Raw genomic sequence first — 25,199 nt, 5'->3', positions numbered from 1 at the left:
ATACCTGGAGAGTACTAAACTTGGAAAAGTACTAAAATTTTCTAAGCACTATATGAATGTTTATATGTAGATTCTTTTTCCTTTAAGTAGCACATATTTGACAATATTTTCATGGATTCTGCTAATGGATTAACTTTCCGGGAAGAGTGTTTTTGTTTATCTTAAGTTTCTGAAGCACCTGCTCCAAGTAAGTTACACGAAGTAAAGTGAGATGTTTCATTTTTCTTAGAGTACAGGTCCACCACCTCACTGGCACTTGTAACCCACAAGATGCCCTAGGGTTAACAAAGGTTAGGCAGATAGTCCCTGTCTTCCAGGGGGAGGGTGTTGCCCAGCAGTGAGGATTGAATGAAGAGACCTATAATGACATTACAGAGCAGAAGCAGTGCAAATGAAGTGCCCTGACTGTCCCAAGGTTTTTGTGGTGTTCAGCGGGTGGGGCATGGGGGTGAAGTGGTAAAAAGGTCAGAGAAGGCTGTGGCAGGATGAGTTGGTTTGTGAAATGTGAGTAGGATCATGAGCAGTCACTGAACTTGAGGAAACAGCAAGAGGCACAGAAGCTGGAGACTATGGTTAGGGAACATTTTTGTTTGTGTACCTGTGTGTCTGTGTGTGTGTGTGTGTGTGTGTGTGTGTGTGCGTGCATGCTCTGTATATGTGAGGGAGATACAGACATGTACATGTGTGCTGGGCAGGGAGTTGTGGAAGATGAGGCTAGAACAATAGGTTGGGACCGGATTGTGTATGTCGAGTCTAACACTAGTAGCATCGTCATCACCTGGGAGCATGTTAGAAATCAGAATCCGGCACCACCCGGCTCCACTGAAAGAGTATATGCATTTTGATAGGTTTACCAGATGATTCCATGACAGATTGAGAGTTACTGTTTGCGGAGTGTTGTGTAGGGTATCTTGAATGCCAGGTCTGATCAAAGTTTGTTGTTAAGTGGGTATAAAACAGAGGGGATAGATTTGAGAGATTTGAGGCGGAATCTTGGTTCCTGGCAAATGAACTGATTCCTTCTCCTGTGGCGCCCCTGTCCACAGACTGAGATGGGATGGTCGGAAGATGGGAGCACACATGGGAAAGTGGGGAGATTGAGGAGAGCAGAGAAGAAAAAGCAAAGAGCTCGTTGTTGGACATGGTGACTTGGCGGTGCAGGCAGGCCATCCAGAGGGAGAGATTTGGGAGGGAGGTAGAAATGAGTGACGGTGGTTGGAGAGAGATCAGGGTAAAGAGGTGAAGGTGGAAAGAAAGAGGAGGCTCACGATAAGACCTCAACAAATGCCTTATATTTCAGAGAAGATGAGCCAGCGGAGGAGACAGAAATCCAGCTTCCTGGGTTGGAGGTGTAGGGTGAGGGCTGAGAAGAATGAGGAGGGATTTGGTGGGGAGCACACTTAAGGAATTTAAGTCAAACAGCAGAGAGTGCTCAGATTGCAAGACGGTAAGGATTCATCCTTTTAAAGCCCGCTCCCTCCTTCCGGCACTGTTCAGCCTGATAGCAGGGAAGTTTATACGTTCAGAGTTAGGAGCCTGTATAGACAGGTTGAAAAAGGAAAGAGGAGGGAGTGGAGGTATTTGGAAAGGATCTCCTTGGCAAACAGGAGGACCGCCTCCTTCTCAGAAACAAAGAGAGTGAAAATAGAAGAGTTGGGCCTGGGGAAAGAAAGTGATCTTTGGCTAACAGAATTCCGTAGGAAGAGATAGACCCGCGTTTAGGGGTCTGCATGGTAGCTTGAGATAGTGTGGAAAGTTTGAGAAGCCTTGGATAAGTAAATTGATGGAGTTTACAAAAGATCAATATGCAGAGTTTATAAAACTTCTTCCTAAGAGCTCTTTAAAAAAGTGAAAAACCAGAGAATATCAGTGTTCCATAATAACCGACCAATATCCTGTTTGTTTAAAGGAGGAGGATTAGGGGAACAGATTTGAATTAACCAAGCGTTTATCACAAACAGCTGTGAAGAGCTGTGGTACTTGCAAAACTGTTTTAAAGAGAGGGAGGTGGGGAATTAAGATCGCTATTTTTGCATAGTGTCTTTTGATGCCCAGGAAGCAATATGAGACTCTCTGGTTCCTTTTTCTTCCCTTGATGGAGTTTTCATTGGTTTTATCCTAACTGCTTACTCTACATCTCAAGAGCATGTGAATGAGTGAATAAACTTTTTTTCCTCTAAAAAGTAGCTAAAATAAACTTGTTTTTCTGATAGCAGCCTTGTCAGGGCTTCTGTTAAACATTACATTTAGTTGAAATTTAAATGGGGTGCTCACTAAGGAAAGCTGGGAAGAAAGTTGCAATCTCGCCTCACTGCTAGATTTTGTGCACGTTGGCATAGTTATGAGTTACCAGTTTCCTGACTCCAACACAAACGGGCAAATTGCTAAGTGTTACTTGGGGTTTTGGGGATGGGATGGGCATCTTCATAGTGACAGCCTCTGATGACCTCAAGAGTTGTAAAGAACTAATTTTATCTTAACTCTCACACTAATTTTAACATATTTCTGCCTCCCTCCCCCGCCTCTGATTCCCCTCTAACAACAGTATTACTAAATTTGATGTTAATCTGCGGTGCTTCTTTAATTTGTCATCTGTAAACTGAATTCTTTGTATTTAATGAGGTAACATGAAAATATTTTGCAAAATGTAAGATGATTTCATTTTTTATTTCTCTCTCCTGATTATCCTTTCACAAACTGATCTGATGTGAATCGTGATACAGAATCTGGCCGTTCTCAGATCTTCAGATTCATAATTAAGTTTTTTGTTTTTTGTTTTTTTAGCTAATATACCCATTAAATAATACAATCATGGCATATGGTGTTGAAAGGGAACTCAGTCATCTGGTCTGAACACTGCTCACTTTTCTTTTCTTTTCTTTTTAAAGATTTTATTTATTTATTTGACAGAGAGAGACAGCCAGCGAGAGAGGGAACACAAGCAGGGGGAGTGGGAGAGGAAGAAGCAGGCTCTTAGTGGAGGAGCCTGATGTGGGGCTCGAACCCAGAATGCTGGGATCACGCCCTGAGCCGAAGGCAGATGCTTAACCACTGCACTGCCCAGGCGCCCCTGAATACTGCTCACTTTTCTGACCCTAGACTTTTAAAGTTAACTAGAAATCACATTTGAAGAATTTATGAATAACTTTCAAGGCAAGTTGTAAGCCAAAATAGACATACTTCAGGCAAATAATGATTTATCCTTCCTGTCTACAATTGTCTTTTTAGCTTAATTGACACCTGGGCTCCAGATAGGATATGTGAGAGGATCGAGGACACTTCTTTATTTGAACTGCGAAGCGTTTACACACATAGGCATTTTGCAGAAAGGGACTGGGTCTTCATCAGCTGCCGTGAGCTGTAGTTCCAACATGTCTCTTCATTTCCTAAATACTGCCTGAGAACTCCATCTGACTTTTTCCTCTTTTTGTAAGAGAGAAGCTCCTGAACATTTTTACTACAAGATATTTTAAAATACAAAGAGAAGAACTTGTAGGTTACAGAACTAAACGTGAGGGGGGAAATTAATTTTATTTTTTATGTTTTCACCCTGTTCTATTTGTAAATGACCATTTTGATTAAGAATGTTCCCTAGAACAAAGTAGAAAAAGTGTGTCCAAAAATGTTTTAATCTGATAGAGAAAGGATGCGTGTCACTCATGTTGTCTATAACATTGAAAACTTAACATGGTATTTCTTTAAGGTGTAGCTGATATGTCAAAGTTATAAAGTGTAGTTGGTAATTTTTGACATGTTTGTTTTGATTTGGGGCAGGGCTAGTCTTGTGATATGTTTAAATAAAGGAAGCTTGATTCGAAGATTTACTTAGTAGGTGAGGACTAGGAAGTACAGTCCAATTAGTACTAGTTTGGTTTTGAACAAGAACATATGCTTTCTTGAATAAGAGCCTGTGTTTAGGTGGAGGATTCTTGGCTATATCAAAAAGCAGATTTAACCAAATCACATTTTTAATTTTGTAGAGTTTTTTCCTCTCCTCCCTTCCCCCCAAAGAAAGAAAGTGTGCAATTTAAAAAGAAGCAGTTGTTAATGTAGAAACTCTTCACTTGATATAATGTTCTCCTGTCACCTGCTTCTCTTCCACGTGGGAAACTTCTACGGATAGTAAGCCTCTTTTAGAATTATTGTATGAAAATTTCAGCATCTACTCAGACTCTGATAAACTTAATTGTAAGTAGGCAGGATTCTGTATGACTTAAGTCAGAGCAAACAGTTTTTTAAAATAGGGTCTTCTTTGGCATAAGGTTATTTCTGCTCAGTTGAGGGCAAATCAGAGCAGTAACAGGATAAATGTCATCTTGATGAGATTTCTGGAATGAATAAAAGCTGCACATTATAGTAATATAGTAGTTGCTACTTAATGAAAACTTACTGTTAACAGAATGATAGAGTTTAAAAACCTAAATGCTTCTGTCCAAAACCTCTTATTTAGTGCATGACCTGAGGCAAGTCCCATATTTTCACATCGTTCTCAGCTTCTGTTTTGTTTTTGTGTTTTATATGTATCATGGTGTCTGCCCTACTAAGATGTTTCATTCAACAAACATTTATTGCATTTCACGAGTAGATAAACGGGCAGCTGAGCTAGCCCTTGAGCCCCAAGTCTGACAGGGAGATCATTGTGTTAAAGAATTAACTACACTAGAATGGATAGTGAGTGACATAGGAGTAGTTTGAGAGTAAAGACAATGGAAGTATCAAGTGAGCGAGTCCTTGAGTGTCAAGTGTCAAGGCCGGTCTAGACTGCAGAGCCCAAAGCAGTGATTACCAAGCCAGGGCGCCTAGACATCTATGGATCTGCAAAGGTGAAAATGGGGATCCATGAGATTGTCAGTATTTTTAAATAACTGAATGGAATTGGATATCCAATGAAGAGAAGGCTAATTAAGCAGTCAAGTTTCTTGACTTTGAACTAGAATTGTATCAAACTTAATATAGTAATCTTAGCTATGTCTTTTCAGAAATCTTCAGTATTTTGATTGGTACTTAAATATTTCCTCTAAAAATGGGGGAGTTCATTAGAAATAATGTTTATTGGGCAAATGAAATCATTTAAGAAGTGAGATAGAGAATAATTTAAAGGAAACTTTGTTGAAAAGTTAAGAAACATGTGTGTGTGGCAGCGGGGTGGGGGATTATGCCTGATTATGAAAGGCTCTGTGTGCTATACCAAGCAGCGTGGCCTTTATTCCGTGAGCACAGGAAGCTTCAGACGTTTATCAGATCTCTGTTACAGAAACGAAACTGTTGAAACTGCAGAGGGGACAGAGACCTGAGACAGGAAAATATGTCGGAAAGGCTTTTGAAGGTGTTCTGATAAGAAGTGAGAGTCGGTTCTAGGACAAGGGTAGTGGTAATGAAGAAGAAGGAAAAGATTCAAAAGCTTCAAGAAATAGAATCAGTGGTACCTGGCTGTTGTCTAAATGTAGAGCATGATGGAAAAGGTAGACTTGTCGTCTGATGCAAATGTTAAGTGACAGGGTTGATGGAGAAGGATGTGGGAGAAGAGATTTATCTGAACACATTGTGGGGGTAACAAGCATGCCCCGCTGCAAATGCAGACTAGAGCAGGCAGAGAGACAGTGGACCGGAAACACCCTGTAGGTTTGGGAGCTGTCATGTTACGGGTAAAGTCAAAGCCGTGGGCATTGGCTAAAGCCTGAACTCCATGGTCTGCTTCCTAGAGATTGAGAGCGCTAGGAATGATGGGGTGAAGGGAAGTGGCCTTGTAGAAGCCAGGGAAAGGAGAAGGTCTAGAATGAGGAGCCTGCCACTCTTTCAGCTGCTGCTGCGTAACAGACTTGATGAGGAAAATGGATCTGGCAGGAGGAGACGGTTGAAAACCTTCTTGAGAACCGCGTCGAAGAATTGGGTCATGCGTAAGAGAACAGCGCTTGCTGTTGAATCATCCAAACAAATGCCTTTGTAAACTAGAGCAAGGTGTAAGCACGAGAGAGAAGTTTCTAAAGAGGTTATTGGCAGAACTGACCAATAGGCCTTCTTCATCCAGGTGATAGATTATTTTTTTACTCTAAGGAAACAGCCCTTTGAGGTAAGTCAGTATGTGCCAAGCTGGTCTTATGGCAGGACTCACCTGGGGTATTTGTCAAGCTCCAGCTCCCGAGCCCCCTCTGGGGATGGGACCCAGGAATGTCTACTGGCTTTTAACAAGCACCGGATAGTTTTTATGATCAGGCAAGTTTGAGTTATGCTGACCCAGGAAAGTAGTCCTGTCTTACCTGTGAGAAAGCAAGTGAGGGGCGCCTGGGTGGCACAGCGGTTAAGCGTCTGCCTTCGGCTCAGGGCGTGATCCCGGCGTTGTGGGATCGAGCCCCACATCAGGCTCCTCTGCTATGAGCCTGCTTCTTCCTCTCCCACTCCCCCTGCTTGTGTCCCCTCTCTCACTGGCTGTCTCTATCTCTGTCAAATAAATAAATAAAATCTTTAAAAAAAAAAAAAAGAAAGAAAGTGAAATGAAGCTATGAGCAGAGCAAGTGCAGAGTCATGGGTCTGACTTCAGAGCTCCAGTTCTTAAAAAAGAAAAAAAAAATGCTCCAGTTCTTTCACTGGAAATGCTGCCTCTGCAGTCCCTTCAATTCTTGAATAAGTTAAAGCTTTTCATCTTGTTCGTAGAAACCTGAAAATAGAGAGAATGGATTGTGGGGAGATAAAGTGGCGTTATATTCTCCCTATTTGGGGAGAGGGGTTCATTTTTCATCTCTGATTGGTGTTTATTCAGAACAACTTATTGCTGCCCTCTGCAGCATTCAGAGGGCAATGCTGCATTCAGCATTATCTGTTCACCTGATGCTTTTCTCAATTGATAGTATGTCCATGAGCATCTCTCTTAGAATGTGATTAGACATAATAGGCTAAATCGTAGCATCTCTTTTATGCCCTGTCATGCTGCTCAATTTCAGCCACAGCACCAGGGGTGCTTCCTTCCAGAGCCGTGCTTGGGAAGGAGCCCGTAGTGAATATCACGGATACCTTGTAGGTGAAGGGCTTTTTTTTTTCTGAACCCCTGACAGATTTGTAGGGGATTTACTGTTATTCCCACTAAGAGGGTTAAAATAATTAAGGGTACCCCATTCAAATCTAAGAACCAGATTACATTAAGTATCAAAAACAGCTAAGAGAATAATACACTTAATTGTTCCTGCCCGCATGTTTGCATTTCTTTTAATTATTACTCAAATTTATACTTATTCTCTAGATACAGTACAAAATCTGAAACTATCTTGTTTAAAAAGACAGAATCCTTGACTTAGTTAAATGCATCCTATATAAGTTGTCAGTGAAAGAATAAGTAGACATTAAACTCCAAGTGATTTATTAAAATGTGTATTTATGTACACATAAGACACATACACATATTTTATTGTTGGGTTTTTCTTTGTTTTGAAGATGAGACCTGGAGTTTTACCATTATCTGCATACCTCTAGCCCAAATACCTACATACTCAGAAAAATTACAGGGTTTGTTGTTGTTGTTGTTGTTGTTGTTACAAGTAGAATGTCTAGGGTGAAAAACAATGTTCGTTCTGAATTAAAAACAAAAAATAGTATCTGAAGTGTTGCAGTGGTCTCCTTAGTTTTTCACAGGTTAACACTGCTTATACAAAGTTTTGTTTCAATTAGAGTGGTTTTCATTCAGCCATCTATTTGTGGTTAGTGATTACTGAACAGAATAATCAGACATTTCTACAGTGGTACTAGGAAAGACTTAACTTGGCTCTGAACCTTGGATCACTAACTTAATTAGATTCTGTTGCTTTTATCTGTAAATTGGCACATCTAAGGTATGACTTTTTATACCCTTCATTATAAAATAATTTTCTTCCTCATAGTAACCGTCTTCTCCCCTAATTCCTGGTATATCTCCTTAGAAAGCAGGGTAGCGTGTGGGTAGGGCAGTAGAGTTGTTCCTTTTCTCTTTTGGTTAGTTACCTAAAATTACTAGAGTTTGTAATGTGTCAAAAATCTTTATTTTCACAGATTAGACTAAGAGTTACCATTTGAAAAATTCAAAATGAGAATTAGTGTATAGTTTGGGAACTAAATTAACAATTAAAAAACAATTTTGTTTATTCACTTGATAAATTTTTTCATTTGATAAACAATTAAGTTTTTGAAAAGTTTCAAGTGAGTTTATTGAACTGTTTTGTCTTGGTCAACTTACAGCTTCATTTTGAATTTGTATATGTTGTACTTCAAATGAAATAGAGAAGATAAAAGTTGTATTTTAATCCCAAAGTGGAACATAAATATGTGTACTTGGAATTTCATGGTCTTTGAAGCAGACAAATATACCTAACAAATTCATAGAACAACTGTATAACTTATTCTACAAATATTTATTGAGGGCCTGTTATATATCTGGGAGGATATGTTCCAAACAGAAGGAACAGTAGCTGCAAAGGCCCTGAGGGAAAATCATGATGTGTTTGAGGAATTGGGGAAGTCATTCTACCATACAAATCTGGTAGGCAGTTGGGTATATAAGTCCAGAGTCCAGGGAGAGATACAAATTTGAGAGTGCCAGCATCTAGATGGTATTTTAAGCTATGAGACTGAATGAGACCATCCGAAAAAGTACATGTAAGTAGAGAACACTTTGAGAGATGGAAGAGATGAGGAAGAACCAGAAAATGAAACTGAGAAAGAGTAGGCTACAACTAAGGAAAAAAAAAAAGATCAGGATAGTACAGTGTCTTGGAAGCCACAGAAAGAGTGTGTCTCATGAAGGGCAGGAGATGCCACTGGTCAGGTGCTGCTAGAAGGTCAAGTGAACTGAGACTTGACCATGGGATTTTTCAATATGAAGGTCACTGATGACCCCAACAAGAACCTTTTAAGTGAAGTGGCAGAGGCAAAATCTTGATTAGAAAGAGTTCAAGACAGAAAGGGGAGAGGATTTGGAGACAGAATGTATAAGAACTCTTTCAAGGAGTTTTGTTCCAGAGTCAGGCAAGGAGTGGATTGGACGCTTAGAGGAGAGGGAATGGTTCATTTTATTTGACTGGTTTGGTTTTTAAGTTGGGGGAAATAATAGCAGGTGTGAATGCTGAGAGGAATGCTTTGGTTGATGCAAGAGCAAGAGGAGAGGTGTGAGGACTGGAAAATAGGGATCTGTTGTGTAAGCAGAAGTGTTGGCAGTGGATGGGAACATGAACAATTCACCTGCAGTAATAGGAGGGAAGGTAGAATTCGTGGGTCCAGGTGATGATAAAGAGAGATGTGATGGTGGGGTTTCTTTTGATTATCCCTGCGATGAATGAGCTTGGAAGAGCTAGTGTTGGAAATTGAGGGGAAAGGAGAAATTACATAGTTTAATCTAGGCCAATGGGTGAGTAGATAGACCCGGGTAGTACGCCGTGGTGGTGGAACATCATTAATAGCCCTTTTCACGTTGGCAGTCACGATTAAAGTGAGTCCGGTCAGCATGATTATGTTTTTCTTTGGCCACGTTCAACTGCATGGAAGCGAGAGTGAGAAAATGCAGAGCATTGGATTTAACCAGGGTCGGAGTTCTGCTAGGCAAGTGTGACGTGTGAGGGGCCAGAAAGTGCTCAAAATGAGGGACTATGGGATTTAAACTGGGTAAGAAAGAAGTGAGGGCCTGATGGTGGTGAAGCTGAGGGTAAAAGTGACAGGATCGTTGGCTTGTAGGCTCTGGTGGGGTCAGAGATTAGTGGGAGTGAGGGAAGCAGAGGAAATGAGCCAGAAAGGGGTTGGTGGCAGGGGCTGGAATGCTTGAAATTTCAGTGGGGCAGGGGAGCTGTGGTGATTGGTAATGCCAAGGGCTAGGGTCTCACCAAGGCAGTGGATGAGGCAAGGTAAACAGATAATGAAAACCCAAAGAATGTGTTAATAGTGACAGTTAAACCAGGAGCTAAAATCCTCAAGGAATGAGGCTAGTGACCTAAGGGTCAGTGGACAATTACTTGGAGGGGTAGTGGGTGGAGCAGTCTGATCCTAAGGATTTTTGGAGAGGCGAGAAAGTAGTCTGAAAATGGCAATGAGATGCAAGGAGTACCCCCACCCTGTTACAGGGACAGGTACCTGGTCAAGGGTTTTGGAGCAAAGAATTCTCTTTGCTTCAGAAGTGATGTTCTCGGGAAGAGCCAGGTTTCTACTCAAGCAAGAAGGCAAGTGGACATTCAGGGAAAACCGTGTTCCCGGGTTAAGGCTTTCAGGGATTTGGGAAAGGAAGATGAGGACAGCACTGGGAATGTTGAGTTCCATGTGGGGATTACAGGGTGGGAATGAGAGGTGACCTAGGAGTTTGGGGCTTTCGTAAGTGACATAAACAGATAAAGGGCATATTGCAATGGTCTTGGTGGGCAGTAGATGGATAGTGATAGCGAGACTACAAGTATTGTGAGGAGGTGGGCCTCCTCCCCCAGCAGACAGAGGTCCGGGGACGGCCTGGTTTTCTTTCCAGTGTATGCATTAAGTGCCTGATATCATAAATACCTTTTAAACTTTGTCTTATTAATGTTTAAATTTATAGATCATTAGTGATTATCAGCACTTTAGACGGGCGAATTGCTGCCTTGGATCCTGAGAATCGTGGTAAAAAACAGTGGGATTTGGACGTGGGATCCGGCTCCTTGGTTTCATCCAGCCTCAGCAAACCAGAGGTAAGAATTTTCTGTTAACTGTTGCTTGGAAACATCTCTAATGAACAATTGCGGATACTAGTTGTATGTATGTGCTTATAAAACTGGGGCTCAGGGCCTGATGGCCTAGGTGGGGGGCCTGTCTTTTACGAGCTATGCCCCCCCGCCCCCGGCAACTACTTAACTGTTCTGTTCCTCAGTTCCCCTCCTTTAAAGCGAGTGGCTAATGTCACCTATGTCTTAGGACTGTTTTGAACATTAAATGAGTTAATCACATACATGAATAACTGAGAATACGTCTGCTCTCTCAGTCAATGTAGCTCATTATCTGAGCTATAACATGGTCATCATTTCTTCCCCCTTATTATTATCGCAGGGTGCCTAGGAGTAATAAAACAAATGTAAGTAACTTAACTGCATCGTCATAGTTAGAAACATATTGCAAAATCCCGTAAATTATTCCCTGCATTTTGCCTCAAGCGTACATCCTAATTGTAAGCATGAAATTTTCTTAGAATGTGATTTTAGACAAATCTGATTACTTGCAAAAACAAAAAGAGAAATGGTGCTTCTAAGACTCCAGTGACACATGACTCCAAGACTTGGGCAGGGACTTAGCTCCTCTCAACAGTAAGTAAGGACACTGCCTACTTTGTTGAGGTTTGGGGTGGGTTAAATGAGAGAAGCTTCTTTTTCTCATCTTTTGTCTTGACTCTGATCGATGAAGTCTCTGTCCTATTCTAGAGCTTTGGTCTCTAGTTTAAGTCATTTAAAGTAAAGTCCCTCTTTTGACTTGTGACTGTTGACATGGAAGCTGTCACCTCTGTTTTCCAGAATACCCTTAGCCTTCTGTCTAAACCAGGCTGTTCCTCTGGGACACTCCCTCTTGGTGCTCTTTTTTTTTTTCTTTCATCACCAATTGTTTCCTTTCAGAAAGCTTTCTAGGGGCCCCTTGGTGGCTCAGTCAGTGACGCATCCGACTCTTGATCTCAGCTGAGATCTTGATCTCAGGGTCATGAGGGCAAGCCCCGCATTGGGCTCCACGCTGGGTGTAGAGCCTACTTAAAAACAAATCAAAACAAAAAGCTTTCCAGCTGGTATCAAATTTGAAAAAGACAAAACTTAACATGAGGGGCTTAAGAATGACCTGATTAGTGGTGCTGGAATTTTCGGGTGGGAATACTGCTACCAGTGCCCTATCTGCTCTTCTATAAACCCAGCCTGGATACTCTTCTGGAGCACCCAGGCAGGTGCTTAGGGAAATGGCACTGCCCAGTCTCCACATTTGTGTATGCTAAGCCCTGACTAGGCTTTCACAGTGTTTATTATTTATCAAACAGTACAGTTTGCTGGAAATATCTGTCAAGAATATTGAATTTCTGTCGTATTGTGAATTATTAATGCAGATAGCAATTTTATTGTAAATTACACTAATGAATTTGAATCAGGTATAATATTCAAATGTATTACTACTCAAGCTAAACATTCATTGATTTGTATTCTGCTGGGATTATGCTTGGGTATGCATGTTTTGTTTTATTTTTTAAACTAGACATAAAAAGATGATCAGCAAAATCAGAAGATTGTAAGCTGTTTACATCTGAGGTAATATTACGGTGTGCCGTGGTGGTACAAAGCATGTGTGTGTTTGCAAACTAAAATAGACACGTGAAAAAAGGTAAATTGCATGGTATGACAAAGTAGATGCAAACAGTTGTAATACCCTGAGTGCTACTGAGTGTGTTTAAATTATGTTAGCCGTCTTTTTAAGTACAGTTCAGCTTTCTCATTGTCCCTAGTCCATACCATTTTCTGTGGTTTATTAGGGCTCTCTTGTTTTAAGTGCCCTCCTTCCCACCCACTGCAAACCCTAGATCCTTTGGATAGAATACTTGTGAAATGTTGACTCTCAAGTATATTCGCCAAGTTTCATTGTGTCGCTCTTACACAATAAATGAAAAGCTCACTTGCCACCTTGCATGCAGGAGACGAGTCCTGAGGCCTCTTCGCATTATCTAGATTTTCATTTCCTATTTTATGGAAAAAAATAGAAAATCTAAAGCTTTTCACCATCTGGGATAACATGACAGGTTTACTAGACTTTGCTGCTGCCCCAGGTTCTTGAGACCATTTCTTGAAGCAACACCGTTTCCGGGGTTGTAATATACACCTTATGTACTTTACACACATGTAATCCTCACAAAGATCCTCCTGAGGTTGGTGTGTTGGTGTCATTTTGAAGAAGAGGTAACTGAAGCTCAGAGAAGTTATCTGCTTGAAATTGCAGACTGACTCGATGATGAGGCTGGGACTGAACCTGACTGTGCTCCGTTCTGCCTGCTCTGGGGCCATCTCCCCATCGTGGGTGCACCCCCCCCCCCATTTCAAACTCGGGCTGCTCGTCTAGTACAGCAGGTCTCAGACTGTAGTGTCCCAGGACCCTTTACATTCTGAAAAGTTGTGGAGAGTTCCAAAGAGCTTTCTCCAGGGGTTATGTCTATCTAGACTTAAACCATGTTAGAAATTAAAAAAGAAATGTTAACGCCTTGTTATTAAATCATTTAAAAAATGAACCCATTGATGCTCGCATAAAAACATCTTTTTATGAAGAATATTTTCTAGTTTAAAAATATTTTAGTGAGTAGAGTGGTGGCATTGTTTTATATTTTTATAAATCTCTTTAATTTCTGGTTTAATAGAAGAAAACAGTTTTCATATCTGTTTCTGTATTCAGCGCATTGCATTGTTGTTTTGGTTGAACTATATGAAGAAGGAAATCCAGGCCGTACATATATGTAGTTAGAAAAGGGAGATGTATTTTAGAAGCCTTTTCAGATGATTGGGTCATTCTTTTTTGATACTATACCAAAACAAGTGGAAGTTTCTTAAAGGTGAGTTGCACTGTAGAATGTGAAACCATATCAGTGAACATTTTGTGCTCTGTTACCTCAACACCCATATGTCTGTCTTGCCTTTCACTCACGCATGATGTTCCAACATCATTTGACAAATGTTGATTCAGTGAGTTATACAGATCTTCCAGATATTGACCTGTTTCTTGACAAAATATTTTAAAAATCAAATTTGCTATTATCACCGCCGATGTCATCAGAAAAGTCTTTAAGTACTAGCAAACTGTTGAGCTCAAATTGATAGAGATTTTCCAAAATTCTAATTTTCACTTGAAAACTGGAACTTTATCACCAATATGATCAGTTGTTTTCTTCGAAGTGAGAGGTTCACTTTGTGTATTTTTGAGAAAATGTCTGACCGATACCCAAGTCTCAGAAGCATCTTTTCCCCTCGGTTTTTTAAGGAGAAACAGAGCTCTGTGAACAGACAGTTCACAACTCAGTCACACAAGTGCTTTTTGTCAAGACCTGTTTCATTCAGTATGTGGCAGAGGTGCGGGCGCATACATCCTCCCTGGTCGTGCCAGAAGGGTAAAAACGTGTACTCAGGTCCCAGAAGAATGAAATTAATCCTTTCTGTTGCTTCATCAGAACATTCTTTTTTCTTTTTCTTTTTTCTTTTTTAATTATTTATTTATTTATTTATTTGACAGAGATAGAGAGAGAGACAGCCAGTGAGAGAGGAACACAAGCAGGGGGAGTGGGAGAGGAAGAAGCAGGCTCATAGCGGAGGAGCCTGATGTGGGGCTCGATCCCATAACGCCGGGATCACGCCCTGAGCTGAAGGCAGACGCCCAACCGCTGTGCCACCCAGGCGCCCCTCATCAGAACATTCTTGAGTGAAACTTTTCTCTTTTCCTTTTTTTCATTTCTTTTCTTTTTTTTTCCTCTTCTCGCTGTGAGCGTGTGCCGGTGAAGAATACAATGACTGCTGGCTTGATGTTGGAGCCTCTTGATTTTCGTGCTAAGGCACTAGCAGTTTTAGTCACCATTGCTTTTTTGCTTGTTTTTTGTTTTTTGTTTTTAAGTAGGGCTTGGAGCTGGGCGCTGGGGCTTGAACTCATGACCCTGAGATCAAGACCCTAGCTGAGATCAGGAGTCAGACGCTTAACCGACTGCGCCGCCCAGGTGCCCCCTAGTCACCATTGCTTTTATACCCTCAGTGCAAATATCACCACAGTGAGAAAGCAAATACCACCTTAGTTGCAAAACTTTTTGACTCTCTGCACCTCTAGAAGCATCTACAGACCAGTTTGAGAACTGCTGATCTAGTATGTGATAGAAATATTATAAAAATATTTGGAAGATAAACCGGAATGTATTGTGAGCTTGAGTCATCTGTTCCTCAGCAAGGTGTGCATTGCTCAGCATCTACAAGTTGTGTTCAGAAGTTGGACAAAATACCACAGAAAAGACACCTGGGTGGCTCGGTCAGTTAAGCGTCTGCCTTTGGCTCAGGTCACGATCCCAGGGTGCTGGGATCAAGCCCCGAGCTGGGTTCCCTGCTCAGCGGGGAGTTTGCTTCTCCCTCTCCCTGCCACTCCCCCTGCTTGTGCTCTCTCTCTCTCTCTCAAATAAATAAATAAAATCTTTTTAAAAAATACCACAGAAGACGAGGATCAAAAACTGCTATTTGAAATGCCCTGCATATGATGCATAGAGTTATAACACCTTTTTAAATGCATCTGATATAGGGTTTTATGAACGTCCCTAACTTTTTGTGAGAAATAGTTAATTTTCTCTGTCTGAAGCCCAGCGTTTGGTACAGAGCTAAAGCTGAAACCACCCATGTGACAGGAGGTAGATCCGTGGCTCCGTGTGGGGACTCCGGTATTAGAATATCGCTTTCTCCACGCTTTCATCAGGAGTGGTATGAAGATGAAACAGATAAAACCTTAGAAGGCCAGGGAAGATGTATTCCCTGTGGAGCAATTAGTAAAGCTACTTATTAATCTAACGAAGAGGATTTGATAGACTGTGTAATAATTTTTTTTAAACTTTTATTTATTAAGTAATCTCTATCCCACCATGGGGCTCGAACTCATGACCCTGAGGTCAAGAGTTGTGTGCTCTACCAACTGATCCAGCCAGGCACCCCCACTGTTTAAAATTTTTTAAGTTACTGGGGCACCTGGGTGGCTCAGTTGATTGGGCATCTGCCTTTGGCTCAGATTATGATCTCAGGGTCCTGGGATCCAGTCTAGGGTTGGGCTCCTTGCTCAGTGGGGAGCCTGCTTCTCCCTCTTCCCCACCCTGGCTCGTGCTTTCTCTCACTATCTCTCTCTTTCTCTCAAATAAGTAAATAAAATCTTTAAAAAGTTATTAATGATAGAGCAATTGGTGATGAATCACATGTACTTTTGCAATAATGAAGTAAAGCCACACAGGAACTTCTTGCGCTGTGTGGGATTGTGGGGGAGGAGCTGGGATTCAGGGCCTTGAGTTCTAGTCAGGGTTCTTCCACTAACTGACTAGATGGCCCAGCTAAATTCTTCAGTTCAGTAGAGCTTTAATCTTCTTCTCTGTAAAATTATGGGATTGAACTAAGTCTTAAAGATTGTTGCCACTTCGGGAATCAGGTACCATCAGATAGATGAAGCATAAATAAATTATCTAGAGGGAGTTTTCAGCCCCCCCCCTTTAACTACATTTAAGGATTCTTTAAAAAATAAAGCACTCAATTCATTAGAAATTGCCATTAGGTGCATATGTTTTTGCCTCCTGGCCTGCTGTGATATCCTTAACCTTCTCTGATCCAAAAGGCAGATAAAATACTATATTATGTTGCTTTACTGGTATTTTGATTATGTCAATGAAAAAATAAATTCCTAGAGGATAAGAGAGATTGATGGTTTCATTAAACAAGTGTTTTACATTACATTTAGAATGGTATGCTGTAGGAAGGTTGAGGTGTCTTGGGACACAGATCTGATTTGCCACTCTTTCCTCTTGACTAGGTATTTACAAACTTCCTCAAAAGAATAGTGATAATAAACCAAGCTAAAACTGTGTGTGTGTGTGTGTGTGTGTGTGTGTGTAAGTTCACTCCCATTAGCTGTAACAGATGTGCTCTAGGTTCTAACCCTAATACTTAAATAATAGCAGCTAAGAATTTGTTTTTAATTTTCGAAAAGACCACCTGAGGTGAAATCTGATTTCCTTTCCTCTGATAATTTATATGCAGATTAAACCTTGAAAAAGCCTGAGGATATTTGGCTTTGGTTCTTCATTGGTTATCTTATTATTATTTTTTTTTAAGATTTTATTTATTAGAGAGAGAGCACGAGAGAGTGTGTGCACCAGCAGGGCGAGGGACAGAGGGAGAAGCAGACTCCCCACTGAGCAGGGAGCCTGATGCGGGGCCCCAGAAACATGACCTGAGCCAAAGGCAGACTCTTAACTGACTGAGCCACCCAGGCATCTCTCATTGGTTGTCTTAAAATTTTGTTTTGTAACGTATTAGCATAGTTTTTCTTTGGGGTCTCTGGGTGACATTTGGATCATACTTCAAATCTAAGGAGATATAATATCCTTGAACTCTCTACTTCTCTGTGTTTTGGAGCACATTCATAAACACACAGAGACCTTCCTTATCTTTGTTTAGAATGCATGTTAATAATTGTATACATGTAACTAGTTTGTCCTTAGATAATACCTGTACCTTTTCTTTATTTAGAGAGACCATGTCTGTTTTTTGTTTCAGTTTTCTGTTAAAATGCCTTTTTCTTCCCCCTCTTAAAAAGAACAAACAACACTATTATAAGTCTATAGTTAGAGTTTGGGGTTTTGTTTTATTTTCGGCATGTTTCTCCCCAAGGGACAACGCCTTTCTGTTTCAGACAGGTGCAGAAACAGACAACTATGATGCTGGAGCTTTCCAGCCTCCTCCTTACCCCTCATCAGACTGCATTCATTGAGAGGGGCCTTTAAGGGTGGGGGGAGCCTTTGGAAAGAGTATACTCTTAATGGTTAACTTGATTTGTTCACAAAGAGTTCATCCGTAGACCCTTAGAACTACGTAGTGCTTTTATTAAGAGAAGGTCCATAATCTCTAATTTAAAGATTCTCTAATTTATACTGAAAGATGTCTGGCCATTTTGCATTTTTTTCATTCGTACATAAACCGGCACATTTTGAGCCTGGATCTGTCATTGAAGATTGTGATTTATTTGGAAAAGTCACTGTCAGTTCAGTCATGTAGCAAGGCAATATGTAAATAATTGCTTGGGTTAATTGCTTTTCTTTTAATTATAGAAATGAAACAGTGCTTTGGTTTAATTTTATTCTATTAATCCCTTACCATGGCTGAAAGCGTTGCTGTGAGCTAAACCAGTTTACTCTAGCATGCATGTTGCTAAATGAGAAATTGATTTGACCTTACTTTTTAGGAAGTTGACTTCGCGTGCATATTATCTACTTCATGAATGTATAATGATCTAAATGAAGGGAGAGATAGTTACTAAAATCTGTGTTTTTCATCATGAATGTGAAGAGTATGCTAAAACGTTAGTCTGATAGTTTTCCTTGAGGTATTTTGTTCTATGGGTTGAGGAAAGAAAGAATGAAATAGTTATTATCTCTTTGACGTTTCACTGCTCTTGGGTGTTAATTCACAATCTTTGATGACAATAAATAACCAAATTGTTTCAGGATATGTTTTTTTCTTCAGCATTTCCTTTAAAAAAAAAAAAAAGTCTGCATTTCCTCTTAAGCAAGTCACGTGGGATGCCTTCACTAATGCCCAGATCTACTGAAAGATCTCATAATCCCTCGTGTTAGACCATCGGGGTAGTTGTTAACCATGTCCCCTTCCTTAGTCTGTGAGGTATGATTCCCAGGAACACTTTACTTTCAGCAAAAACCTCTCTTTATTCTCCCCATCATGGTAATTTCAGGGTTTTCAGGGAAATAAAAAAAGTATTTCCCTAGCACAGTGCTGGAACATTTTTTTTTTCTCTTCACATTTTTTTTCTCTGTCACAAATAGTCAATTCTGGCATCTAGCGATCTAGTCACTTACTGGTTTTTGTTTATTAAAAGTTACCATTTTATGTTTCATACACAGGGTATCATTTTTAAAGAAATAAAATATACAAAAACATGCCTGTTAACTTTTCTTTAATACTGTTCATCTTTGTGCTCAATAAAGTAGTTTACAGTCCTTCAGAACTTCTATATGATAAAGGAGAATTTTAAGGTTGATAGAGATTTCTGGTAAATCAAGACTGGTAACAGTTTGATGTATTTAATTCTTTTTTTTTTTTTTTTTTTTTAAAGATTTTATTTATTTATTTATTCGATAGAGATAGAGACAGCCAGCGAGAGAGGGAACACAAGCAGGGGGAGTGGGAGAGGAAGAAGCAGGCTCATAGCGGAAGAGCCTGATGTGGGGCTCGATCCCATAACGCCGGGATCACGCCCTGAGCCGAAGGCAGACGCTTAACCGCTGTGCCACCCAGGCGCCCCTGATGTATTTAATTCTTATATTGAATTCATCTTTATTTAGCTTTGAGGCTTTATTTTTAAATGGGTGTTGTAAATCCAGGGTTGAGAAAGAAATAATTGACATGGCATAATTAAGCTTTCTACCTTCTCCTTGAATTTAGTTTTGGAGAAGCTATTTAAATTCTAAAGGCTTTTTTGTAGTTTTTGAAATTTTGTGTTCATGAACCATAGTTACTTTCTGAAGTTACCTAATAGAAAATAAAGGAAGGTTCATGATGAATTTATAACTACTCAGATGAAGAGTTTATATTTTTGTTTTAAACAGGCGCCCCTCCAATATCTAAATTTCAAGATAGTAACATTAGGGGAGGCTAGATGAAAGGTTTATAGAAACTCTTTGTACAATTTTTGCAACTTTTCTCAGTCTAAAATTATTTCAAATTACAATTTAAAAAAGTCTATACATTGGGGGAAAAATTCCCAAGAGTTCCTTTTCCGGCAGTCTGTCCTAAAGAAAGAATCTGAAATACAAAAGATGTTCATCATAGCATTATTATAATTTTAAATTTTAGAAACAACCTATATGTTTCTTAAAAGGATGCTGCTTAATAAGTTATGCTCTCTGGGCTGAGTTAAATAGAACCTGTGTGCCGTGGATACCCCAAATACACATCTCTGCTGACAGAGCTGATGGCTGGCTTCACATCTCTACTTAGAGGAAGGTCTAAAAGTCACTCCGAAGTAGTATCCGCAACCTCAACCTCAGTCTTCCCTGTGGCTTAGGTGAAACCTTCAAGTCATCCTTGAGTTCCTTTCATTTCCTCGTCTTCCAGGCTTGCTCCATTAACTAGTCCCATTGCTCTCCCTCCAGAACATACCATTGATCCATTTACTCTCTCCAGCACCATTGCTCCTCATGATGCTAGCCTCCACCACCTTCCCTGGACCAGTGCACAGGCCTCCCAATTGCTCCCGTTTCCTCTGTTGTCTGCTCTCATCACTCTCCGTGCTGCCATCTGAATGATGTTAAAAGAATTCATCAGCCTGTTCCTCCTCTGCCTAAAGCCCTCCAGTGGTTCCCTATTACATGTAAAATAAGATTCAACTTGCTTACCATTCCCTGCTGGGTCCTACAGGAGCTGGCTAGTGTTTGAGCTTGGGACCTATCCCTCATCCTGTTGCCTCCTCTCTCCTGTGTTCTGGCCCCAGTGACCTCATTCAGTATCTTAAACAGCAGTGCTTCATGCTTTTTGAAATACTTCAGTAATTACCCAGGTGTTTGCATTTTCTGTAATAATAATTATAATTCTTAATGTGCTTATCCAGAATAATTGCTGAAAGACATCTTCGCGTGCTGCTCAGCATATCGTGAGCACTTAATGCCTGTTAAACATCTCTGTGGGGGAGTCAGAGGTACCTGACCTTAACACATCCCAAACGGAGCTCCTCTGTAGTGGGGTGGGAGTCTGGCAGGACTGTGCGCTGGGGTACAACAGTGCCCAGGACACATGAGGTCCTTGCCCTTGTGGAACTCATGTGGCATCATGTGGAGCCAGCTGGGGAGACAGATACCGAATAATTACAGTGTAAACAATGTAGTTGAGTTGTGGAAACGGCCACATGGAAGGGTGGAACTAAGAGAGTTAGCAAAAAGGCCTGACCTACCTAGATAGGAGGCCAGAGAAGCCTTCTCAGAAGAGATGGTGTTTACAACTGAGACCCCATGAGGAAAGGAGCTGCCCTGGCAAGAGATGGTTAGAGTGGTGGGGAAAGACTGCTCTGGGACAGGGAATGGCCTGTGTGGTGGGAATTATCGGCGGATGGCAACAAGAGTGAGGCCCGGGGGATAGTAGAGATGAGCCTGTTGAGGGAGGCCGGGGCCAGCTGATACAGGGCCTAGTAAGCTGTGTTGAGCATTTTGGATTATATCCTGAGCCTTCAGAAACCAAGGAAGGATTTTAAGTGGGAGAGATTCTTCCACAGTCAAAATGGAAAGGGTTTCTTGACATTCTTTTTTGTTTTGAGACTTTCCATGGGACTCTGATGATTCAAAGGGTTGTCTCAGTGAGGCATTTGTATTATAAGCCAGTTACTCTAATCGTGAACAAATTTATGTTTATAAACATTCATAAAGTATTCACATTAACTAGCAGTTGGGGAAACCTGGGAGAAAATAGGAAAATTCCTAAAATTCTACTAAAGTCAATCTCTTGAAGCACTTTTTTCTCTCCCGTTTTCTCTGACTCATCACTCTGCCAGAATTTTTAAATGTTAGAATTCTCGAAGTTTGGGTATGGGTAGCCTTCTCACCCTATTCTCCTTCAAGGGGATTGTGTCTCTGTTCCTATGACAGCAGCAGTTCTAGTTTTTCTCTTCAGCCCGATCTTTTTCCTCTGAGCAGCAGACCTGTACAGGCAAATGCCTCAACATCTCTGCCTGCTGAGCTCTCTCAGTCACTCAGAACTCACCGTATGTAAACACACTGCTGTTCTTCCTCTCTGTACCTGTTCTTAAGTCACTCTTAAGTCCTTCTTTGGTCTTAATTTAATTCCAGAGAAGGTCAAAATCCCTTTCTGTTTTGACTGCGGAGGAACTGGGGAAACAGGGATGGGAGTGGAGAAAAGCAGGAGACTTCTGGATCCCAAGAGTAGTAGAAACATCAGTAGTCTGGGGACCAGAAGACACACCTTTTGCTATGGAGGAGAGCCTGGGTGGCTCAGTCAGTTAAGCATCCGACTTTGGCTCAGGTCCTGATCTCAGGATCCTGGGATTGAGCCCCGTGTTGGGCTCCACGCTCAGTGGGGAGTCTGCTTCTCCCCCCCCCATCCCTCCACTTGTGAGCTTGCTCTCTCTTTCTCTCAAGTAAATAAATAAAATCTTAAAAAAAAAAAAAAAGCCATGGATGCTGAATTTGAGGATCAAGTACAGTAAGTTAATGTGGGGAGTTTTGTAAAACGGTGTAGTGTTGGTTTTTGTCCAAGGTCACCTAGCAAGTGGCAGACAGAGTCAGGGACCCAGGAATGAGGCTGGATGAGGTGCGCTCATCACCCTGTGCACACGGCTCCATTTCAGATGCTGGATGCCTGCTGTTGCCCCATGTGAGCAAAACAGCTAGCGTGGCCAGGAACGTAATTGTTGAGGGCAAAGGGGATTTCCACATATGAAAAGAGTCAGCAATTTAACACTTCCAGTGGAGTGTTTCTTGTATTTACATCTTCCCAGTCTTTGTGAATTTTATCTTTTTATTCCTTGAGATCATTGGAAGCATCAGCTATTGTGTTATTCTAGAGACGCTTGGAGTTCTTGAGGTGGGCCAGAGATGTGTGCCCCTTTAGTGAATATTCTAGAATAGTGTTTTTCTGTCCTTTCCCCTTATAGTCTGTGTTCATTTTTCCTTATCTGTACTCTTGACAAGTCTGAGTCTTACCACGCTGTTTACAAACCCCCCCCCCCTTTAACTTATTGCTTCTTAGCTTGTACTTGGGACTTGGCTTTTGTAGCTGTCAGGGCCAGCGTGTTCTTTTTCCCTCTTTCTTGGTTAGGGAACACACTGCATGCAACTTTTTTGGGTTTGAAAGGGTTTCATGTTTAAGTCACTACTTGAGAAAATAATAGTGTGTATAAATCTAGCTTCCAGAGCTACAGGAGGGAAAGTTCTTGTTTATAGAAAAACTCTCACTAGTAAATGCAGGAAGAATATAGAGTTAGAAGTCATTGTTTTATTCCCTTTATTGAAATAGTAGGTTATCAATTGATACTAAGATGGTGAAAAGCTGATAGAACACTTTGAAGTGGAGAGATCAGGCTGACTCCCCCAAATCTACTGATTAATAGTAACAAATATGACATAACACAGGGGTTGGCAAACTTCTTCTATAACGGGCTAGACAATAAATATCTTGGGCTTTATGGGCCAGATGGTCTATGTAGTTGTAGGGGAAAGCAGTCCTAGACAATACATAAATAAGTGGATGTGACTGTGGCCCGATAAGGCTTAACTTCAGAAAACAGGCAGTGGGTCAGGTTTGGCTTGTAAGCTGTAGCTCATTGGCCTTCAGTGTGATAGGAAGTATGTAGCGCCATCTACGAAGTAGTCTTACAAGAAAACCAAACCTGCATCAGATCAAAGTTTCAGGTTTAATCACACACTTTTCAGAAAATACAAGGGATAAAGGAACAAGTTAAATGATGTGCAGAAGCCAGACTGTGGGACATTCTATACGATAAATAATAATCTGGTTTCTCAAGCAAATCAGTGCGTGGAAAAGGGAGTTAAAGGGGCTCCTAAGGGGGAAAAAAGAATCAAATTTAATACATGGAGTTTGAATTCCTTGTTGGAGCAAACCAATTGTATATCTTTGAGACAATCGGGGAAGTTTAAATATTAGATGAATTTAAGGAATTACTCTCAATTCTGTTAGATGTGATACTGGCATAGTAGTTACTTCTCAGCAAAGAATACTGAAGGATTTATAGGTGAAATGGCATAATGTCTGGGATTTACTTTAAAATACTCTAGTAAAGGGGCGCCTGGGTAGCGCAGTCGTTAAGCGTCTGCCTTCGGCTCAGGGCGTGATCCCAGCGTTCTGGGATCGAGCCCCACATCAGGCTCCTCCGCTAGGAGCCTGCTTCTTCCTCTCCCACTCCCCCTGCTTGTGCTCCCTCTCTCGCTGGCTGTCTCTCTGTCAAATAAATAAAATCTTAAAAAAAATACTCTAGTAAAGAAAATAAGTAAACTATTCTAGTAAACAAATACATGTTGTGGGTGGATGGAGAACAGATGAGACAATTGGCAAAATTTGATAATTGTTGAAACTGTGTGATAGATACATGAGGGTTTATTAGTCTCTTTATACTTTGTATGTTTCAAAATGTTCAGAATAAGTTAATATAAAGTTGAATATACCCCCAAAAGTATACATGTCAATGGTGGGGGTGGGGGTGCATAGAAAAAGAAGGTAGAACCAAATTTAAAAAATACATCTTATACAGTTAGAAGAATTTTTGTTTTTAATGCTGGTTATATTCATTTTAGTAGTAGCACAGCCTACATTTTCTCAGTTGAAGTTCCTTCTGTCACTTGGCAATAGAATTCTTATTTTCACATTCTAATTTCAAATAGCACTCCCTGATTACATGTGCCACTGGTATTCATTATGCCACTTAGGTCCCGTTCAGAAATAGAAATTGAATTATTTTACCAGACTGCTTTGTGATTGCATATGCATAAAGATCTTGATTGGCTCTTTGGCACTGAGTTTGCCAACCCGTGGGACAACCTTTTATTTTAAAATTAAGAACAGGAAAAAACAAATGGAGGAGGGAAAAAAAAAACCCATAAAATAACAAGAATTTATATTTTTAAAAAATGACTGATAGAGGAAGCAAGTCACGCAATTAGTCTGAGAGGCAGAGCAGCGAATCAGAACAAACAGCTGCTCACAGAGACGAATCAGTGGAATGTGAAAACGCATCACATCACCGTAACCTACATTTTTTTTCTACCAAGAGATTTGCAGCTGACTCTCTGAGTGACTCATTCCTGTGCTGGGAGGGTGAGGTAATGCTCTGGTGAGGGCTGATGTCATCTCACTACCTGAGCTGCGTGCGTATAGCATTTCTTGTGGCTGTCAAGGAAAAGCACCATCTGCTTTCACACATGCAGCCTGAAAGGCTTCACAAAGATTGGTGCAAAGGTTAGCAGCCGTGGGGATGACTCATAAGCAGCCAATTAGCGAAGAGCAGCTATTTCAAAGTGAGCCTTTAAAATCATAATCCCGAAATATGACATGATGATTAAGTATTAAATCATAATGCTTTTTTGTTGTTTTGGGTTTTGCACTTTTCCAACTGAGTTGATGCTGTTGGAGACTTCAGTTTTAAAAAACAAGGCAGTTTTTCTCAATATGGTCCATCATCTCGAATCTTCTTGGTTGTTTAAACAACATATATGTATGTATGTATATAATTTTTTTTTCAGTATATGTGCTGCTGAAGTGAGCACTAAACCTTATCTTTAATTGGAAAAGTTTGTTTTCCTTTACATTTGGAGGCATATAGATCACTCTTAAAGCGGAGATGAATTTTAGTCCATATTAGTTCGACAGTTTTTTGTTTGTGTTATAGTTTTTGGTCTTTTTTGCAGCACTTAGGAGCCATTGTGTTTCGTAAGGATCTGTTACTGCTTTAGGAGAAAAGAG

At 40.7% G+C, this 25,199-nt stretch overlaps 1 protein-coding gene across 1 annotated transcript in view; it reads left to right on the top strand.

The window, feature by feature from the left end:
- Positions 1–25,199, top strand: part of EIF2AK3 (eukaryotic translation initiation factor 2 alpha kinase 3) — a 68,096-nt gene that overhangs the window by 1,552 nt on the left and 41,345 nt on the right. The window contains exon 2 of the mRNA XM_045808893.2: positions 10,535–10,664. Within this exon, the coding sequence (XP_045664849.2) occupies positions 10,535–10,664 (130 nt within the window). The remainder of the gene's footprint in view (positions 1–10,534; positions 10,665–25,199) is intronic.

The sequence above is a fragment of the Ursus americanus genome, chromosome 7 (assembly GCF_024610735.1).
Source record: "Ursus americanus isolate L20-20 chromosome 7, mUrsAme1.1.p, whole genome shotgun sequence".
Lineage (NCBI taxonomy): Eukaryota > Metazoa > Chordata > Mammalia > Carnivora > Ursidae > Ursus > Ursus americanus.
This window is presented reverse-complemented; position numbering and strand designations above follow the sequence as displayed.